This window comes from Gopherus evgoodei, chromosome 1 (genome assembly GCF_007399415.2).
Source record: "Gopherus evgoodei ecotype Sinaloan lineage chromosome 1, rGopEvg1_v1.p, whole genome shotgun sequence".
In the NCBI taxonomy this organism is placed as follows: Eukaryota; Metazoa; Chordata; order Testudines; family Testudinidae; genus Gopherus; species Gopherus evgoodei.
Window position 1 is genome coordinate 159335294 of NC_044322.1, and position 19134 is coordinate 159354427.

Sequence of the window (19134 nt, forward strand, 5' to 3'; positions counted from 1 at the left end):
TTGATTTGCCACGAGGGCTTGGGATGCGTTCGTGGCCAGTAAAGTTACTGGACAAGTTTGTTAACATGTCTGAGGATGGAGCGGAAATCCTCCAGGGACATCTCCATGAAGCGCTCCTGGAGGTACTCCAAAAGCCTTTGCAGAAGGTTTCTGGGCAAGACAGCCTTGTTCCGTCCACCATGGTAGGACACTTTACCACGCCATGCATGTAGCAAGTAATCGGGTATCATTGCATGACAAAGTATAGCTGCGTATGGTCCTGGTGATTGCTGGCATTCAAGAAACATCCATTCTTTATCTCGCTGTGTTATCCTCAGGAGAGTGATATCGTTCATGGTAACCTGGTTGAAATTCAGGAATTTAAGTAAGGGGACAGAGATGGCCATTTTCCTACTGGGCTGTTGCTTAAAAGAAATCCTTCCTTGCACATAGCCAAGTGGGGGGAGGGGAGGAAGGATAGCACTGAGCTTTTTTGCGTTTGGCTAGCAGGAATCTTCCCAGCTACCAGCCACGCACTGGGGGGCAGAAAGGGAGGTGATTAGCAGCGATCTTCCATGATACCAGCCATGCGGTGGGGGGAGGGGTAAAGCAATCATCCTAGAGAATTGGATGGGCAGGGGGTTGGCTTCTGCTGCTGCATGTTAACAGGAAAGAAGCATCAGAGGGCACTGTGTATATGAAGGCTGGAGAAGCCGAAAGACAATGGTTTACCATGTCCGCATGCAAGCTGAATTCTGATGCCCGGACCTGCATCTGTGAGATCTGTAACACCAGAGTCGCAGGCACTCAATATTAAGGTGCAAAATGTGACCTTGTAGTGAAATCACATGTGCTATGTAAGGTGAATAGTGTTGTTCACTGTGAAAGCGTATAACCATTGTTCTGTAAAATGTATCTTTCTAAATACTTCTCTCCCTTTTTTCCCTCCCTCATGCAGCTGCACATTTTTCAAGCCTCCCTACTCCATCCCGAAGGCTATCTCAGATAAGACGGAGGAAAAAGAAGACGTGAGACGAAATGTTCTCGGAAATGATGGAAGTAACCCGCAATGAAAGAGCTCATTTGAATGAGTGGAAGGACGTGGTAGCAAAGTACAGGAAAGATGCCAATGAACGTGAGGGCAGGACGGACCAACGTGAGGATAGGAGGGATGAACGTGAGGACAGGAGAGACACTCAAGATGAGAGGTGGCGGCAGGAAGATCAGAGGTGGCGGCAGGAAGATCAGCGGTGGCGGGATGCAAAGCTGGAGCTGCTGCGTAATCACACTGATATCCTCTGACGTCTGGTGGATCTTCAGGAAGAGCAGCGGGGTCACAGAGTGCCGTTGCAGGCCCTGTGTAACCACCCTCACCACTCACCATGTTCCATATCTTCCTCACCCAGAGGTGTAAGAACGTGTGGGGGAAGGCTTTGTGCACCCGCCCACTCCACCCCTGTGGACAGTCCAACCAAAAGGCTGTCATTACTTTGAAATGTGTTTAATGGCCTTTTCCTTCCCTCCTATCCTCCTCCCAAACCACACCCGGGATACCTTGTCAGTTCTCTGCCTCTTTTTATAATTACTTTTTAATAATGAATACATGATTTTTAAACTATAGTGACTTTATTTCCTTAAGCAAGCTGTAATCGAAGGGGGAGGGTGGGTTGCTTACAGGGAAGGAGTCAATAAAGGGGGGGGAGGTTCTTGAAGGGGAAACAAAACACAGCAGTCACACCGTACCTTGGCCCGTGATGAAACTCGTTTTCAAAGCTTCTCTGATGTGCACCGCTTCCTGGTGTGCTCTTCTAATCGCCCTGGTGTCTGGCTGCGCATAATCAGTGGCCAGGTGATATGCCTCAGCCTCCCACCCCAGCATAAAGGTCTCCCCCTTACTCTCACAGAGATTGTGGAGCACACAGCAAGCAGCAATAACAAAGGGGACATTGGTTTGGCTGAGGTCTGAGCGAGTGAGTAATGTGCGCCAGCGAGCCTTTAAACAGCCAAATGCACATTCTACCACCATCCTGCACTTGCTCAGCCTGTAGTTGAACAGCTCCTGACCACTGTCCAGGCTGCCTGTGTATGGCTTCATGAGCTATGGCATCAAGGGGTAGGCTGCGTTCCCCAGGATAACTATAGGCGTTTCAACATCCCCAACTGTTATTTTCTGGTCTGGGAAGTAATTCCCTTGCTGCAGCAGTTTAAACAGAGCAGTGCTTCTGAAGACACGAGCGTCATGAACCCTTCCTGGCCATCCACGTGGATGTTGGTGAAACGTCCCTTGTGATCAACCAGTGCTTGCAGCACCACTGAAAAGTACCCCTTGCGGTTTACGTACTGGGTGCCCTGGTGCTCCGGTGCCAAGATAGGGATATGGGTTCCATCTATCGCCCCACCACAGTTAGGGAATCCCATTGCAGCAAAGCCATCCACTATGACCTGCACGTTTCCCAGAGTCACAACCTTTCGTAGCAGCAGTTTAATGATTGCTTTGGCTACTTGCATCACAGCAGCCCCCACAGTAGATTTTCCCCACTTCAAATTGATTCCCGACTGACTGGTAGCTGTCTGGCGTTGCAAGCTTCCGGAGGGCTATTGCCACTTGCTTCTCCACTGTGAGGGCTGCTCTCATCTTGGTATTATGGCGCTTCAGGGCAGGGGAAAGCAAGTCACAAAGTTCCATGGAAGTGCCCTTACGCATGCGAAAGTTTCGCAGCCACTGGGAATCGTCCCACACCTGCAGAACTATGTGGTCCCACCAGTCTGTGCTTGTTTCCCAGGCCCAAAATCGGCATTCAGGGGCTAGAACCTTCCGCATTGCCAGCAGGATCTCCAAAGCGCAGGGGCCCGCGGTTTGAGATAACTCTGTGTCCATGTCCTCATCACTCTCGTCGCCGCGCTGCCATAGCCGCCGCCTCCTCCTCACCTGGCTTTGCAGGTCCCGGTTCAGCACAGACTGCACGAGAATGGGCGAGGTGTTTACAACGTCCACTATTGCGGTATTGATCTGAGCAGGGTCCATGCTTGCTGTGCTATGGCGTTTGCACAGTTCACCCAGGAAAAAAGGCGCGAAATGATTGTTTGCTGCTTTCACGAAGAGAGGGGTGAGGCTGTACCCAGAACCACCCACGACAATGATTTTTGTCCCATCAGGCGCTGGGCTCTCAACCCAGAATTCCAAGGGGTAGGGGAGACTGCGGGAACTATGGGATAGCTACGGGATAGCTACCCACAGCGCAATGCTCCAGAAATCAACATTAGCCTCGGACCATGGACGCACACCATCGAATTAATGTGCTTAGTGTGGCCGCGTGCACTTGACTTTATACAATCTGTTTTATAAAACCGGTTTATGTAAAATCGGAATAATCCCGTAGTGTAGACGTACCCTAAGCACATGCTTGGATATTTTGTGGAACAGGAATGGCTTTAAGTAAGTGCTTACAGTTAAGCACATAACTAAGTGCTTTGCTCAATCGGTGCTTCAGATTTGAAGGTCGCACCCTTCTTTTCTTCACACTGTCCTGCTACAAGACTTCTTGAGTCTACTGTTACTTGCACTTAACAATGGGGAAAGACCAACTTTTTCAGCATGAAGTGTCAATAACAGGTGTTCAGAAATAACAATACACAACTCAAGATCTGTGGATAAACTGAAATGAACCATTATCACAAAAAATCTATTTTTATCACTAGTTCTGAGTTTGTTAAAAGACACACAAGGATTTTTTTTTACAAGCCTGTTGTAAATTCTGGTAGTGATGTATGTATTTGAAAAGATTCTTTATATAATCCATAAATTATATTTTTTGTATGTGGAAAAAAATTTCAAATTCAATAATATAACTGGGGTGGAAAAACTGGCCAGTCAGTTTTTCATTTTTAAAAATCAATCAGACTGAAAAAACAAACTATTAAGTTTCTCTGTTGATTACTAGAAATTTTGTGGATAATTGTACTTACTTACCTGAATACTTATTTAGCAAATATCTTCAGATACAGAGTTAAATGTAATTTGAGCATTAGTTTACACATATATAAACCAAAGTTTGACAATATCAAAATCCCATCAAACTGTGGCCCCTTCTTATGCTATTATCAAATATACTATACCACTATGGGATAGCAGAGAACCATGGAACACTAGCATTAGGCATGTTTATTAAATTTGGTCAAATTTTCAGAACCTTCCAAATAGGAATACTAAACATTTATTTTCCCCTTCTGGAAATTTTTCTCTCATGCTCAATACAGTTGTCATTCCAATTCCTACTGAATTTATAAAAATATTTTTTTTATCCAATAATCCCACCAAGGTAAAAATAGGAGTTTTTATAGCAAATGATAAACAAGCTCACTGACTATGAGAGAAATTAAACTTATTTAAACTGTCATACATTCGCTACTGAATCACACATCTCCATTTTCTTTGTGGGTGTGTGTTGTTGCCCACTTCAGACTGGCAGTTTTTAAGGTGCAGATGCATCTTTCAAATGTGTGTCTAACTTAATGATCAAGTGCCATATGCTTTGAATTTACATCGTTAGTCAACCAAGAGCTGTGTTAAACAACAGGTCTAATTGAAACTGCATAATTCTTTACAAATTGTAGCATTTTCAATTTAATGAGAAAACAAAAGGGGCATTTATGTGGTCATTATATTACTAGACACAATTTTTTGTAATTAAAAAAAACCAAACAAACCCAACCCCTCTTCAAATTCAAAAACACATTTGAAAGAAGTTGCTGCACCTGCAAAGACACTCTTTAAGCTTACTATGAAATACAAAAAAGTGCACCCTTCTATATCTACATATAAAACATATTAGAAATAAAACTTGTGTAAAATGTTTGCTATGCAAACTATAAAAACAGTCAGTCCATTCATTTTCCTACATATTTTGTCACATTCTCTTGCTTCCTACTGCAGAGAATCACTGTTATCCAAAACAAGCCCGCTGATGTTTGTTGTTGAGAGGTCTGCTCCATCATCTTCACCACTATCCACAGATTCATCCTCACTTTGTCCTGCCATCATAACTTGCTGAACAGCCAAAGTAGCACCATCAGATGACAGAGACTGGAGACTGTCTACATTCATGTTGACTGGAGCTGTAATTGTTACAACAGCTCCTGGAGAGGTGAAAACATGTATACAATTAGTAAACTGAAAACAATGATCAAATCAGAATTTAGATTTAACATTACACAAGAAAAAAAATGTTTTTAATAGGATACCTTGGAAATTACATATAACAACTAACTATGTTATTTAGGTTGCAAAGTCAAGCACTCAAAAAAGTTAGGAAATGTCAGAATTGAGATTGCAAGACTCTGTTTGGTCCCTCTGTGTGCATGCATGATACAGTCTTTAATTACATGACCACAAACTAATATTTCCCACTGTACCCCTACCTCATTCAGTGTACAGGCTGGAAGGTGCTCAGGGAATGAATCAGGGTTACTTAAACGGATGAAACTCCTGCCTTATTTAACTCCCATTGATGTCACCAATTAATCGCAGCATTGTTGTAGCAGTGTTGCTCCCAAGATATTAGTGAGTCCAGTAAAAGATATTACCTCACCCACCCTGTCAACAGTTACTGGCAGCTTTCCTATTGACTTCAGTGGGAGTCAGATCAGGCCCTTGATGCAGACACTGCAAGGTGAGTAGGGACCTGAGGCAGGGGACTGCAGGAAGGGAAAGGCTGGTCCTGTGGTTAAGGCAGTTGGATGCCACCCAGGAGCGACAACTGGGTCTATTCCTGCCTCTGCCACAAAGTTCCTATGTGATGCTAGCCAAGTCATTTAAACCAAAAGTTCAGTGATATAGTCCTCATTTCTCAGTGCCCAATGAGAGACTCTTGGGACCTGATTTGCAGCACTGAGCACACAACACTACAAGATAATTCAATGGGAGCTGTAGTACCTTGGGCAGTAAGGCAGGGTGGTCTGCAGGAATGAGAACAGCGTGGAGAGTCAGGAGGCCCCATGTAACAAGTTTGGCTCTTCCACTCTGGGAAAAATAATACATGATCATGTAACTAAAAACTATATCATAATATATATGCACCAGAGTGAAGAATTAAGGTTGCATGGACAACTTTAATTCTGCCATTTCCTAACTTCCGAGTGTTTGCCTTTGAGAAACCTAAACAACATTCTTGAAACACATTTTTTCTAATTATATTATATTATATACCCAAAATCCAAGTATTTAGCTAAAATTCTGAGAGAAATTTCTGTCAATTTTTTCCAGACTATCAACACTGTGGTTTAGCTACATCAGGAAATGCCCCAAAACATAACAACAAAAGCCACTTTAGTTCTACGCAATAAAGACATTTAAATAAGGAATTCATTTTACTATACATGTTCCAGCTAATTTTTCTTACCATCTGATATTGTAAGTTCATTAGATTGCTGCTGAGCAACTCCTGATGCAATGGAATCAGGCCAGAACCTCTGAACTGGTCTGTTTTGAGCTGTTTTCTTCTTTGTTTTTGGAGTTTCAGAACAGCTGGAATCTAGCATCGGCTGAAGAATTCGTCTTCTAGCATTGATAAACCTAAACATGACCAACAAAAAACCCTCACAGCTAATGACCAAAAAATGGTGAATGCATGCACATGCACGTACACACTGAGACTGTCTCAACCAATGTTTTATGCAAAAAATAAAAATTAAATAGAAATTAATATTTAAAATGAAAAATGCTATTTCTTAGCAGCTTGATTTCACTCTCCATGTTAGGGATGCACAAGAACCACTGAACCACACCACCTGCTCCTGGAGCACTGAAGTCTTTTGATATTGCAAATTTAACTAAGGAAGCAGCTCTCTACTTCTCCCTGGTTGGCAGGCTCTTCTTCCTCCCTCCTCTACTACCAACTGGTACAGTTCTTCTTCTAGCCAGGTGCATTCCAAGGTCCACCCACCCAATATAAGCTGTGAATCGTTGCAACACGGCCCAGGTAATGGACGTTCCTCTAATTAGGGTCCTCCCAGATAGGGCTCCTACTTAGGTCATTTGCTCAGGTTCCCTGCTTACCTGGCTCTTTCCTGTTTATCTCTGGTTTGTCCTTAGCTCTTGCCTGACATCCTTTGATGATCCCACTAAATCTCTCATGCCTGGCTCTTGCTCCAGTCAATCCACTCTCTTGTCAACGGTCTCTACCAAACAGATTCTCCACCTTCTTCCCAATTCCCTGTAACTACCTGCTCTCCTCCCGTTTACTTCAGGCCCCTCCAATTGCTGCACAGGAACCATCTTTCCCTCTCTTTCTGCTCCTGAACATAAATTCAAAAGCCTGACAAGTCATCAGTAATTAATTTCACTGTAGTTAGGTAAGGAAGGATTTTCTCATGACAAAGCATAGGGCTGTGAATGAGACCAGAGCTCTGTGCCAGATATGACAAAGAGTCCTGGTTTGTTGGACGGGTCATTAAAGCTCTCTAGCCTCAATTCCTTTATCAGCAAAATAAGCATATTACTACTTCCATATCTCTCGGGATGTTATGAGGTGAAACTCCTTAGTGCCTGTAGAGTGTTTTGAGGTCTTTAGGTGCTTTAAGTTTGCAGGAGTACTATTATAGGGAAGACATCCATTGTTTCCAGGCAAGTTTAGTGTAGAACTATAGATTTGACTCTAGATGTTCATGATTTTTTAGTTTAAGTTAGACTCTGAATTTTATTTCTATGTATTGTACACATGTGAATGGCACTCACATACACAGAGTGTACCTCCATACCCACACTCCAATTATGGACGTTACGCCAAAGTTTTGGATCTTACCAATTGTTAACCTGCAGTAGTGTCAGATTTGTCTGGGCTGCAATCTGCTTTTTCTCATCTTCTGTTGGATATGGATGCTAAGGACAAAAAAAAAAAAGGTATGTAAACTTTTTGCTTTCTTTAAAAGAAAATAAAACTTTCTTCATTACTATTGATTAAAAATTGCTAGAATAAAAAAAACACACCTGTTTCATTAACAAAATTTTTAAAACAAATTTTTACTGATACAGTCACTTAACAAGCAAAACTTTACTAAACAAAAACTGATTTTATCTTTATAAAGTGTATATGCCATCATTTAATTGCCAATGTCAAATTCAGAAAAAAAAATGCTTCTCACAGCTGCCAGACCCCTTGTTAGACAGTGTGATCCTTCACCAGCACAGCATGTGGTAAGATTTGATTAGTTACACTGTCTGACGGCCATGTCACATGAGAGTGCTGATGAGCCTTATGCGATTAAACAACAACTTCCCTCCCTCCCCTCCCCCAAATTAAACAGGGCAAGGAAACTGTATGTAACATAAGAAATGCATGTGTGATTTTCAGGCATAATTTATCAGTTGTAACATTGGTTAGCTAAAACAGAAGATAGAGCACTATAAATTAATGGAGTATTTATTACTAATAGAGACCTATCTTCCCCTTCCAGCGCAAGTATATGTGCACAGGGAAGACACTGTAGAATAACACAGAGAAGTTGGCACAAAGCAGTTGTTGGAAGGATTGGTGAAAATTCAATTCCCCATCACATATAATTTATACGTGATTGCTCCTAAGTAAACCATGCATTGGAGGAGTACCTGGCACTAAATCCTGGGCATCACTGAAAGAACAACTTCTTCTAGGAAATTTAATAAGATCTTGCAGTTCAAATGTTAAATATATTCAAAATTAGGGCTGTATCCAACTCAGATTAGAGTCAATGAAAAACTCTAACAGACTTCAGTGGAAGCTGAATTGGGCCCTTAATGCATATAAAGTAAGGCCAAAAAGTTTTATCTTCCTCAGGAAGTCTTCTCTGAATACTTATGACTGCTGATGATGTTTAATCCTTACCCCTATGTGCTGAAAGAGCCACGATCTCATCACATTAGTAGCGTGCTTTGGAAGAACCCCTCTCTTATTTTTTGACGAGCCATCATCTTGATGCAAGATATTTAGATCTTGGTTTAACTGTAACTGAAGCTGCACAAATAATTTGAGAAAAATGTAGACAGTTATAAAGTTACTTTAATGAATAAAGATATTGCACAAAAATTGTTTTTATCATGTGAAAGCAATGAAATAAATTAGCTCTATAATCTGTGTCAAAAAAGGGTACTTTATTTACCTGCAGCGGTAGTGGTGGAAGTTCTCTTGCAGTATTATCCTAAAGAGATCCATACTCTGGGTTACATATTATCAGGTTTCTGATGTTTTAGCATTTTCTAGAACCTCTTTCAAGAATTGCTGTAGTTGCCAGGAGGCTGTATTCACCGCATCACAGCTACCAAGTGCCAATTTATTTTCACTTACAATAAAATTCATTCCAGTGCAGGGGGCCAGGCCTAAGATCCTCCTTATCCTGTAAACACCATATTGAGAATCTGATTCTCTACTGACTTGCAAATTCATGTAGCCATTTATGCGTAGTGCACAGAGAGTGCAATATGCTATGCTTATTTGGTAGTTTTTCACACAGGTGTGACTACACAAGATGCAAGGTTGTGAAGAATCAGGCCTTAGGGGCTTAGCATGGAGCATAAGTAGCGTAAGACACCTTGTGCGGGTCTTCTGCACTGAGGTGAATTTAACTCTAAGACTCTTACTTCCCCAGCCTAAAAAAATACATCAAAACTCGCACAGACCTATTGTGCTTTGAATGTGCCTCAATACGTCATCATCTAAGAAGACAATAATGACAGCTCTCACTACTTAATGTTTCCCCCATCCCCACCTCCAGCCTCTAAAAACTACAAAGCTGAACTGGTGAGAGGTGCACACACCAACTCCTTAAAGAAAGCTATATAACAGATACAAAGAATATATGTATGACAACTAACTTTGTAAAATGAACAGCTGTCACCAGCTCCACTCTTAAGAGAAAAATTGACTAAACTCTGTCCTTGACATATGTATGCAGTTTCTTGGGAAGTGCATGCATGCATGTTCAAGTTGAGTTTGGCCTGATGAATTTAGATTATTGCAACAATAAGTTCAAAAGAGCATGAGAACCGAGTAAAATAAATGATGAAGTTTAACCGATTGTAGTGGAAATTCAGTAGCTCCTTTAGAAAGTATATAACTGTATGCAAAGCCACTGTATAGGGAGAATCTATTGCTTAAATTTACATGCTTAAAATACCAATTAATGAGGTTTTCCTCATATTTCTATCTATATGTGCACACACATTTTTAAAAACTACACTAAAGCAAAATTAAGTTTTAAAGTTTAAACGCACAAAAATCAGGAGATTCTGAATTAGAGTTTCCACACAAATTCTAACTCTACTCAGTCAGTAACCAATGCTGCACGCACTTGATTTATATTTATGCTGTACCTTTTCTACAGCTTCAGAGGCACATATTTAGTGTTTTGTTTTACCAACTCTGGGTTATAGCCTCTGAGGCGGTATTATATTCTCCATGTTCCTCAGCTACAGAGCATAACCAAGTTGCACCAGCTGTTTTAGAAAGGGCTGACTGGCTTCACCCATAAATGTTCTTGGTCCCCCAAACCTGGCTGGCCACTGCATGATTAAAAGGAGCACAGCATACAGACTTGAAACGAGACAGTCCTCTCAGTCAGCTGGAATCCTCTGAAACCGAAGTTAGCAGGATTTGAAAAGTCTGCACTTGGGATAGAGAACATGAAACAGATTTCAAAGCCTGCTGGCCACGTCTCCCCACAACCCCCAAGACATCTGAAAAAAAATAATGTTGTATTGTACTGTATCTATACTGTAGGATCATTTAATGGAAGACCCTAATGTAATGCCTACACGGGGAAGAGTTCAGGCTATTGTAGATCTGTAACAGCAAGTAAAAGCTAGACCTTAATGATTTTTAACATAGATGTATGAATCTTTCATAGGTTATCAAACTTTCCCTCTTTTGTCTCCTTTTTTCACTCTCAACTGATGCATCTAGATGTTCCCACATTGAAAAAATCTGCATCTATGAACAGTTGGAGAGATGCTCTTCACTGTTTATCCAAACATAGTAGGAAATAGCATAGAGCTCACATATGTTATAACATTTCGAACAACTGTGTTACAGCTTCATTATTTCTAAACCAAGTTTCTTCAAACAAGACAGAACACTGGTTCATCGCCAAGCATTGTGTATATGCTGAGTGTGAATCTATTTTTAAAAGGCTGTTCTTGAGCTAAGTGTAAAGTATCATATGAAAAAAAATTTCTCCTAGCCCCCAAACATTCAGAACTGACAACACACACAGCCAATTTCTTTAAATTCACAGCAATTGGCTTCTCTGCAGAGACCCATCATTGCATTTTTCAACTCCCACAAGATAATTTCTTCCCCACTCCCTCAGAAAGTTATGGAACACTGGAAATAGGAATTTAGGAAGTTCTATTTCAAGCCCAGGGGTTACAGTGGAATACAGGGTCAAAGTCAACCCACAGATGGACTTTGGAGTTCCAACTGAAGTCAAAGGAAGCTACAGGCATATTTGTGAATAAGTTGAGGTATTATTTCCCATTGGATGCCACACTTTTCCCATTCAAAGAAGCAATAATTTTCCCTCCCAACAATCCAGTTTATGCAAGCAATTTTACAAGTCAGGGGCATGGATACAATTCCTATTAACTCAGAGGTATATGTATCTGAGGGCAGACTTTGGCCAGGTACATGCTGTTACAAAGAATAAGTGAATTTTAAATATACTCTTTCATGAAAGAAAATCAGTGATTGTTAATGGACTTCATATTGTGCAGATGAATATTCCTGTTCAAATGTTTAACAAATTAATCCATTCTAGGGTCTTCTTATTCCCGGATGATCTGATTTACTACTTTCTGATACATGGACCACTATCTTGATGTTCTGATCTGAGACTGTCAATCTGTTATCATATATTTTACTTTCCTATAACCAGATTTCATTGGACTGTCCTATTCTAAACTGTAAATGGGCTTCTGAGCAAAAGAAGGCTGACCTCTCTCTTTCTTGAGTGTGATGTAATGCACATTATTTGGCTGTCACCCATTTAGTTCAACACAGTACTCTGAAAATTTGTGTAGTGAGAAACACCTCTTAACAAGTGTAAACTCTGAAATATGTAAAAATAAAAAGTTTTAAATTACTGGTGCTGGTAGCCTTTTTGCAAAGTGACACTTCTGACACTAGCAGTATGGCATCATAACATACCGTGTACATCCTTCCTGCCATAATACTAGTTCAGTTAGAAAGAGTTTAAAAATGCTTAATATTTACTCAGTAAAATGTTTTTCGTCTATACAAATACTTCTCTGCTATCACCATGAAGAAAGAAATTGATAGTTGATGTCATAATGCTTTGTCCTACCAAGGGAGATTTTTGGAAATCTTTGAGATCCTATGCCATATTACAAATGTGGGGATCTTTGCAGCAATGCTTAAAATTTTTTTTCTGTATTAAAGTAATTAATTCTACATTAATTAATGTTTATTTGTGTAATGCTCAGTCTGTCACTTTATCATACTGAATACATTACTACTACTTTACAAAAATAGGTTTTTTACTCCAAGAAACTATTCCATGAAGACCATGAAACAAACCTGTGAATTCTGGATCCTAATTGTCCCAGGTGACAGTGCTTGTGTCACTACTTGACCTTGTGGAGTGACCACAGTGACTGGCTGATACACTGCACCCCCTTTAAAAACAAAAACAAAATTATGATTATAAAGTATATGAAAGTGAATATTTGAAAAACATGCATTTCAACACTAAGATCAATATTAAGTGAACATCTTGATGGGAGTTATTTTACTGACAAACATCATTCTTGTACCATGTCTAATTTAAAGAGGGACAAATAACATTCTATTTAATTATTTTAATATTATTATTGCTGACAAACAGAAATGCGTTTTTTAGATAATTGATATTAACTATATTTTATTACAACTTCTCCAACACATTAAGATGCACTCTTTAACATTCAAGTTTCATTCATACAAAACCATAACAAGTTTGACTCAATTTCCATCCAATTTAGACATGCCACATCAGATGTTCATAGTGACCTTAGTGATAAGTCATTTCAAGTGTATTTCATCTTGAATGCCAGCCCAGCACAATGGTGCAGTTTGAAGTTGTCAGGATTTCACTGACTTCCAGATCCTGTTACCAATCTACATAATGCGATGAAAGACTTTAAAGCATAGCATTTCAATAATACATATTTTTTGCCTAATAGTATTTTGAAAAACAATAGAAAATATATATTCTTTTCAATAAGAGATCAAATAATGTTTTCATTTATAAAAGGACATTGCACAGAAATGTATCACACCCTTCACCCCCACTTCCCACTAAATCCTTTAGATATATTTCTGTGCAATGTCCTTTTTTTCGTTGCATACATATACCAGTGGTTCTCAACCAGGGGTCTGGGGCCTCCTGGAGGGCCATGAGCAGGCTTCAGGGGGTCTCCAAGCAGGGCCAGCATTAGACTCGCTGGGGTCTGGGGCACAAAGTCAAAGCCCCACCACATGGGGCTGAAACCTGGGGTCCTGAGCCATGCCACCCAGGGCTGAAGCCAAAGCCTGAGCAACTTAGCTTCACAGGACCTCCTGTGGCGTGGGGCCCCAGGCAAGCACCCTGCTTGCTACCCCTTTAATGCCAGTCCTGGCATTCATATGCAGAAAACCAATAATTTTGGAACAGGTGTTTTTATAGCATGTTGGGGGGGCTCAAAAAGAAAAAGGTTGAGAACCCTGGTATATACTATACTTAATTTACACAAAACACATGAAACCAGTATTCAAAAGAACAATTGGGACACTTGGTTGTATAACATTTGGAAAGTTACTATTATATGAGTTATTAATAATAAAATATTCCTGTCTTTGTACATTTAACAACTGTGAAAGAAAGCAAAACAAAAAACAATGTCAGTTTTTCTTTTCTCTGTCATACCTGCTACTGTTGCCATAGTTACATTTCCCTGCTGCAATGCTGATGCAGGCACCATAATCCCTTGGGGACTCAGTGTGCCCGCAATGGCACTTTGAATTTGCTATAAAAATAAAATAATTAGTTTTTTTAAATTAAGTATGCTCATGTAATTTTTAGTTGCAACAAATCTGGGGCTTTAAAAAGAGGATCATCTCCAAGAGAAAGACTCTACTCAAAGGTCATTACTGCAAACTGATCAGCTTGAAAACATTAGTCATTAAATAATAAATACATAATGCAGACATGAAATACCCAAATATATTTGGGGATAAAAAAGAAGATTTTGGATACAGAACTAAACCAGAAGTGAAACAACAATTTTCAAAGACACAGAAGATAAAGAATAGATACAATTGGTCTCAGGAGGTAAAATTACAAGTGAATTTGGAGGTTTAATAAATAACTTAATTCCTTCTGTAGCTTTCTGACTTAAAAATGCAATATGTACATGATACCTTAATATTATTTTAATCTAATTAAACTGTGTACTATAGTTATGTAATTTAAATTATGTGTGTAAACCCTGATCCTGCAAATATTTGTACATATCCTTAACTTTTCCTATGAACAGTCCCATTGTCTTCAAAGGAAGTACATGTGTAAAGTTAAGCAAATGTGTCTCTGCAGGATTAAGAGCTAGTAGCCATGCCACCAAAAATTGTTTTAAGTAATCTCTATCTAATTTCAAATCTTCCTCGCCACGCTTCAAAGTACCAAAAGCAAAAAGTGGGTTTTAAAAACTGAAATTTAAACCATCAGGAAAATTCATAGTACATAAAGTTAAACACGCACCCTAGACTGAAGCACTACTAGATAGTATGACATCATTGTCCACACTCAGGGAATAGGGTTGCCAACTTTCTAATCACACAAAAGCGAACACCATACCCCTGCCCACTACAGTCCCCCTTCCTTGGTGGCTTGCTCTCCCCCACCCTCACTTTCACTGGGCTGGGGCAGGGGGTTGGGATGTGGGAGGAGATGAGGGCTCTAAGTGTGGGCGGGCTCCAGGGTGGGGCCAGAAATGAGGGGTTCAGGGCACAGGAGGGGGCTCTAGGCTAGGGCAAGGAGTTGGGGTGTGGGAGAGGGTAAGGGCTCCGGCTGGGAGTGTGGGCTCTGGGCTGGAGATGAGGGGTTTGGGGTGCAGGAGGGGGCTCCAGGCTGGAGCGGAGAGATTTGGAATGTGGGATGGGGCTGTGGGTTGAGGAAGGGGGTTGGGATGCAGGAGGGGGTGAGGGCTCTGGGCGCGGGCTCTGAGGTGGGTCTGGGAATGAGGGGTTCAGAGTGTGAGCAGGGGCTCTAGGCTGGGGCAGGGGGTTGGGGTTGGGGGGTGAGGGCCCTGGTTGGGGGTGTGGGCTTTGGGGTGTAGAATGGGGCTCTGGGTTGAGGCAGGGGGCTGGGATGCAGGAGGGGGAACAGGCTCTGAGCTGGGGCTGGGGATGAGGGGTTTAGGGTGCAGGTGGGGACTCCAGGTTTGGGGGGGGGGGTTCAGGGCCAGGGCAGGGGGTTAGGGCTCGGGCTTACCTCAGGCAACTTCTGGTCAGCAGCTCAGCAGGGCTAAGACAGGCTTCTTGCCTGCCTGCTCACCCTGGCACCATGCTGCGCCCCAGAAGTGGCCAGCAGGTCCGGTGCCTACTAGATGGGGGGACCAGAAGCCTCCAAGCGCTGCACTTGCTCGCAGGCATCACCCCCCCAGCTCCCATTGGCAGGGAACAGGCCAATGAGAGTACAAAGCAGGTTCTTGTGATGAGGGAAATGCGTGGAGCCTTGTGGCCCTCCTGCCAATGAGCCGGACCTCCTGGCCGCTTCTGGGGCACAGTGCAGTGCCAGGACGGGTAGGGACTAGCCTGCCTTAGCCCCGCAGCACCCCTGACTGGACTTTTAACAGCCCAGTCAGTGGTGCTGACTGGAGCCACCAGGGTTCCTTTTTGACTGGGTTTTCCAGTTGAAAACTGGACACCTGGTCACTCTACAGTGAAAGAATAGTAGGTGTACCAAAAAGAGTAATAAAGCAATCATTATCTCTCAGATTATTTTATACAATAGATTAGGTATTGTAATCAGATAATTCAACAATCTAGCAAATACAGTGCACGTGTATAAGAATATGTGCAGCTGTTGATATTATAAGGTAGATAGAACAGACACGTGACATCTCTAAAATACTTTGACTAAAAACCAACAGTTAACCTTTGTCCACTCTAAAATGTTTGGATCAATTTATATGTTCAGTTTATATATACACATGGAGCCAAACCATCTTTTAATAATATAATGGAGCTATACCTATCTCATAGAACTGGAAGGGACCCTGAAAGGTCATTGAGTCCAGCCCCTTGCCTTCACTAGCAGGACCAAGTACTGATTTTGCCCCATATCCCTAAGTGCCCCCCTCAAGGATTGAACTCACAACCCTGGGTTTAGCAGGCCAATGCTCAAACCACTGAGCTATCCCTCCCCACTTTTCACCTTCAGTGAGGCAGATAAACCTGACAGCTCGGTCAAAGCTAAGGTGACATTGCCAAAGAGATGCAATGTATATTATGACAACTTGTGTCCATTCTCTTTTTTAACATCTGTTCTCATTAAGGCGGCACATCCAGCAAATCCAAGTTTTTTTTTAATTTTATTTTGAAGTTGTTGGACTGAGGTGAGAACTACAAGGAATGCAGGCAAACAGTAATTATGGCATGTCTCTAAGTATTGACACTTTTCGATAAACTTGTCCACTGTTCAGCTCCTCAAAAGAGAGGGTTGCTAACCTTAATAAAAACACAATCACAAAGAACAAGGTAAGCAGTGTATAAGTGAAATTCTTACAAAGTGCAGCAAAAAGGTATTTATAAATTTTGTGGTATTTCTAAGCAAAAGCTCATTTAAATTAACTTGAAATGTACCTGCGATGGTACAGGTGAATAAGGACTTCCAGGTTCTCCACTTAGTAGAGTTTCACTGTTCATTTTAGTTTTCAGACAGGCAATGTAACGACTACAGAAATCCTTGCAGAGTTCATTAACCTTTTCTAGCTCAAGCAGATGAATACGTAGAACCTGGATTGCCTTTACCATCTAGAGAGAAAGATGAAAAAAAGACTTAGAAACAAGGCAAGAAAATACTATTACCTGCATGAATAATTAATAAAGGGCAAACTTTAAAAACGTGTAAGAATATACTATTTCAATTACCAGAACACAGAATTACTGATGCAGAAGGCTGCTCACAATACTCTTTCCCAGGCTGTATTTTACTGGAGTGTGAAAGGCATGTGTTTAGAACAAAATCCTGTGTTGATCCACTGCTTAGGTAAACTGTCAAACAAGACAGAACAAACACAAATACAGCATAGGATTTTTCTTGTCTTGGCCACAGTCTATATTACTGTACAATTTAAAAAAAAAAAAAATGGTTCAGGCCGGTGTGGTGAACAATAGTACTCTGAACTATACCCAGAAGAATGGGTTCAATTCTTCAGTTCCGTTCCCTTCCTCCCTGGATCAGAAGAAACCATAAGTGCTATGGAAGCCTTGCTGAGGAGGAGTGCTGCCTATTACTCGGCAACTCAGGTGGCCAATTAATGCTGTCCTATTACCTAAAAGGACATTGGCAGCAACATAAGGCCTCAAGAACAGAGCTGTGAAAGTGAAAAAGTGGGAGAGGAACTTTCAGTTCTTAGACAAGAACAGAGCCTGTCAGCAAGCAAGCAAGCAAGCAAACAAATAAATAAATAGAAATAACCATTCATGCCATCCTTTGGATATAAACATATTTGTAATCATATGCTTTAAAATGCAGTTCTATTTCAAAGCAAGACTACAGAAAACTGACATCTTACTCAACAGATCTGCTCCTATGTGTATTCAGCCATATCTGCTGACTTTAGTAACAAAAACGCATTGTTTTTCTGCTTTTTATGCCAGTTTGCAGAGCTAACACATCTAAGAAAGAATCCTCAGCTCACCCTATTTCACCTTGTGCATCAACAGGATTGCTCACAAAGCTCCAATCTGTTATCCCAGTACAAACTCACTGAAGGTAAGAAGGTTGCACTGGTGACACTCAGGGGATAATTTGAAGACAATGGGAATGCATGTGTAAACTTATCCGGCCTACAGAACTGTATTACTTATAATGTACAAAATATAAAAAAAATCCTGTGGCAGGCAGGGTAAAACCTATCACCCAGAAGCCTTAGACAGGCTGAATTGTTATTTGGGCAAGTAAAAGCATCAGACTTCCTGTTCACCAAACAAGGACATGAGGAGAGCCAGAATGACATCAGACACAGCAGCATACTCCCTAATCAGAGGACAGATGGATGGGAAAGGGGAACAGAAAGAACTAAGTTGCCTCAAGAGCAGGGACAGAGGGGAGCAGTAACACCACTACCAGTGAGAGTGGAGGGGAGAAGATGCTGGGCAGAGGGAAGGGCCTAGCTGCTGTCAGCCAGATATGCAATGCTTTGGGAAAAGGGGCTGATACAAGGGAAAAAGCACACTACCGAGCATATCTGAGGATAATGTGTTGGATATAATTGCTCTGATCAGAGGTCTGTGCTGCAGTCAGGTAGTTCAAAGGCAGTCAGGAATCTTTGCCAAAAAGGGAAGCAATAGTTTAATTTTTCAGCTGAGCCAATGTAGTCTGTGTATTATTATTTATATTGTAGCAGCATTAGAGTCCTCAGTCAGAGATCGACACCATTGTGCTAAGCACTAGATGTACCTAACAAAGTCTGCCCCTGTCCCCATAGAGCTTACAGTTTACTCAAGCTAACTAAAATTTTCATTACTTGCTGCTGCTAAACACAATTTGATTTTATTTAGAATGGAGATGATCTCTCTCTAATACTCTGTTGCAGCCTTCAAACTGCAAATTTACTGCTACTAAGGACAGGTAGTCTGATTTTTCACAGCAATCCTTGATTTACTTAAGAAACATTAGTGTAAAGACTATCTACGCACCTAATTTTAAACAAATCTGAAAAGTGTCTGGAAGACATTGAACACAATGGTTTTGGGGTAAAAAACCAGCATCAGCAGAGCGCAATATAGAAGGCCCTGGGCCAAGTAAGAATAAAGCACATGACACACAAGAAGAATGAGATACTTAGAGTTAAATGCAATTTCCAGAATTAATTAAAAGCTACTACTGATGTATTTCATGTCAGAAAGATGAAATGTTCTGTGTAAT

The 19134-nt window shown here is 41.2% G+C and overlaps 1 protein-coding gene across 12 annotated transcripts in view; it reads right to left on the minus strand.

Moving 5' to 3' along the window:
- Window positions 1-4120: 4120 nt before the first annotated feature.
- PKNOX1 (PBX/knotted 1 homeobox 1) overlaps window positions 4121-19134 on the minus strand; it is a 77557-nt gene continuing 62543 nt past the window's right edge. For 8 of the 12 annotated variants that reach the window (XM_030576947.1, XM_030576984.1, XM_030576965.1 and 5 more), the window contains 9 exons: window positions 16845-17015; window positions 13909-14008; window positions 12543-12640; window positions 9112-9150; window positions 8838-8966; window positions 7779-7855; window positions 6378-6550; window positions 5912-5998; window positions 4121-5115 (listed from right to left, as the gene is read on the minus strand). In XM_030576947.1, coding sequence (XP_030432807.1) covers window positions 4904-5115; window positions 5912-5998; window positions 6378-6550; window positions 7779-7855; window positions 8838-8966; window positions 9112-9150; window positions 12543-12640; window positions 13909-14008; window positions 16845-17015 — 1086 coding nt within the window. In that variant the 3' untranslated portion in view covers window positions 4121-4903. The remainder of the gene's footprint in view (window positions 5116-5911; window positions 5999-6377; window positions 6551-7778; window positions 7856-8837; window positions 8967-9111; window positions 9151-12542; window positions 12641-13908; window positions 14009-16844; window positions 17016-19134) is intronic. The other 4 variants (XM_030577003.1, XM_030576994.1, XM_030576955.1 and 1 more) reach the window with 3 other exon arrangements.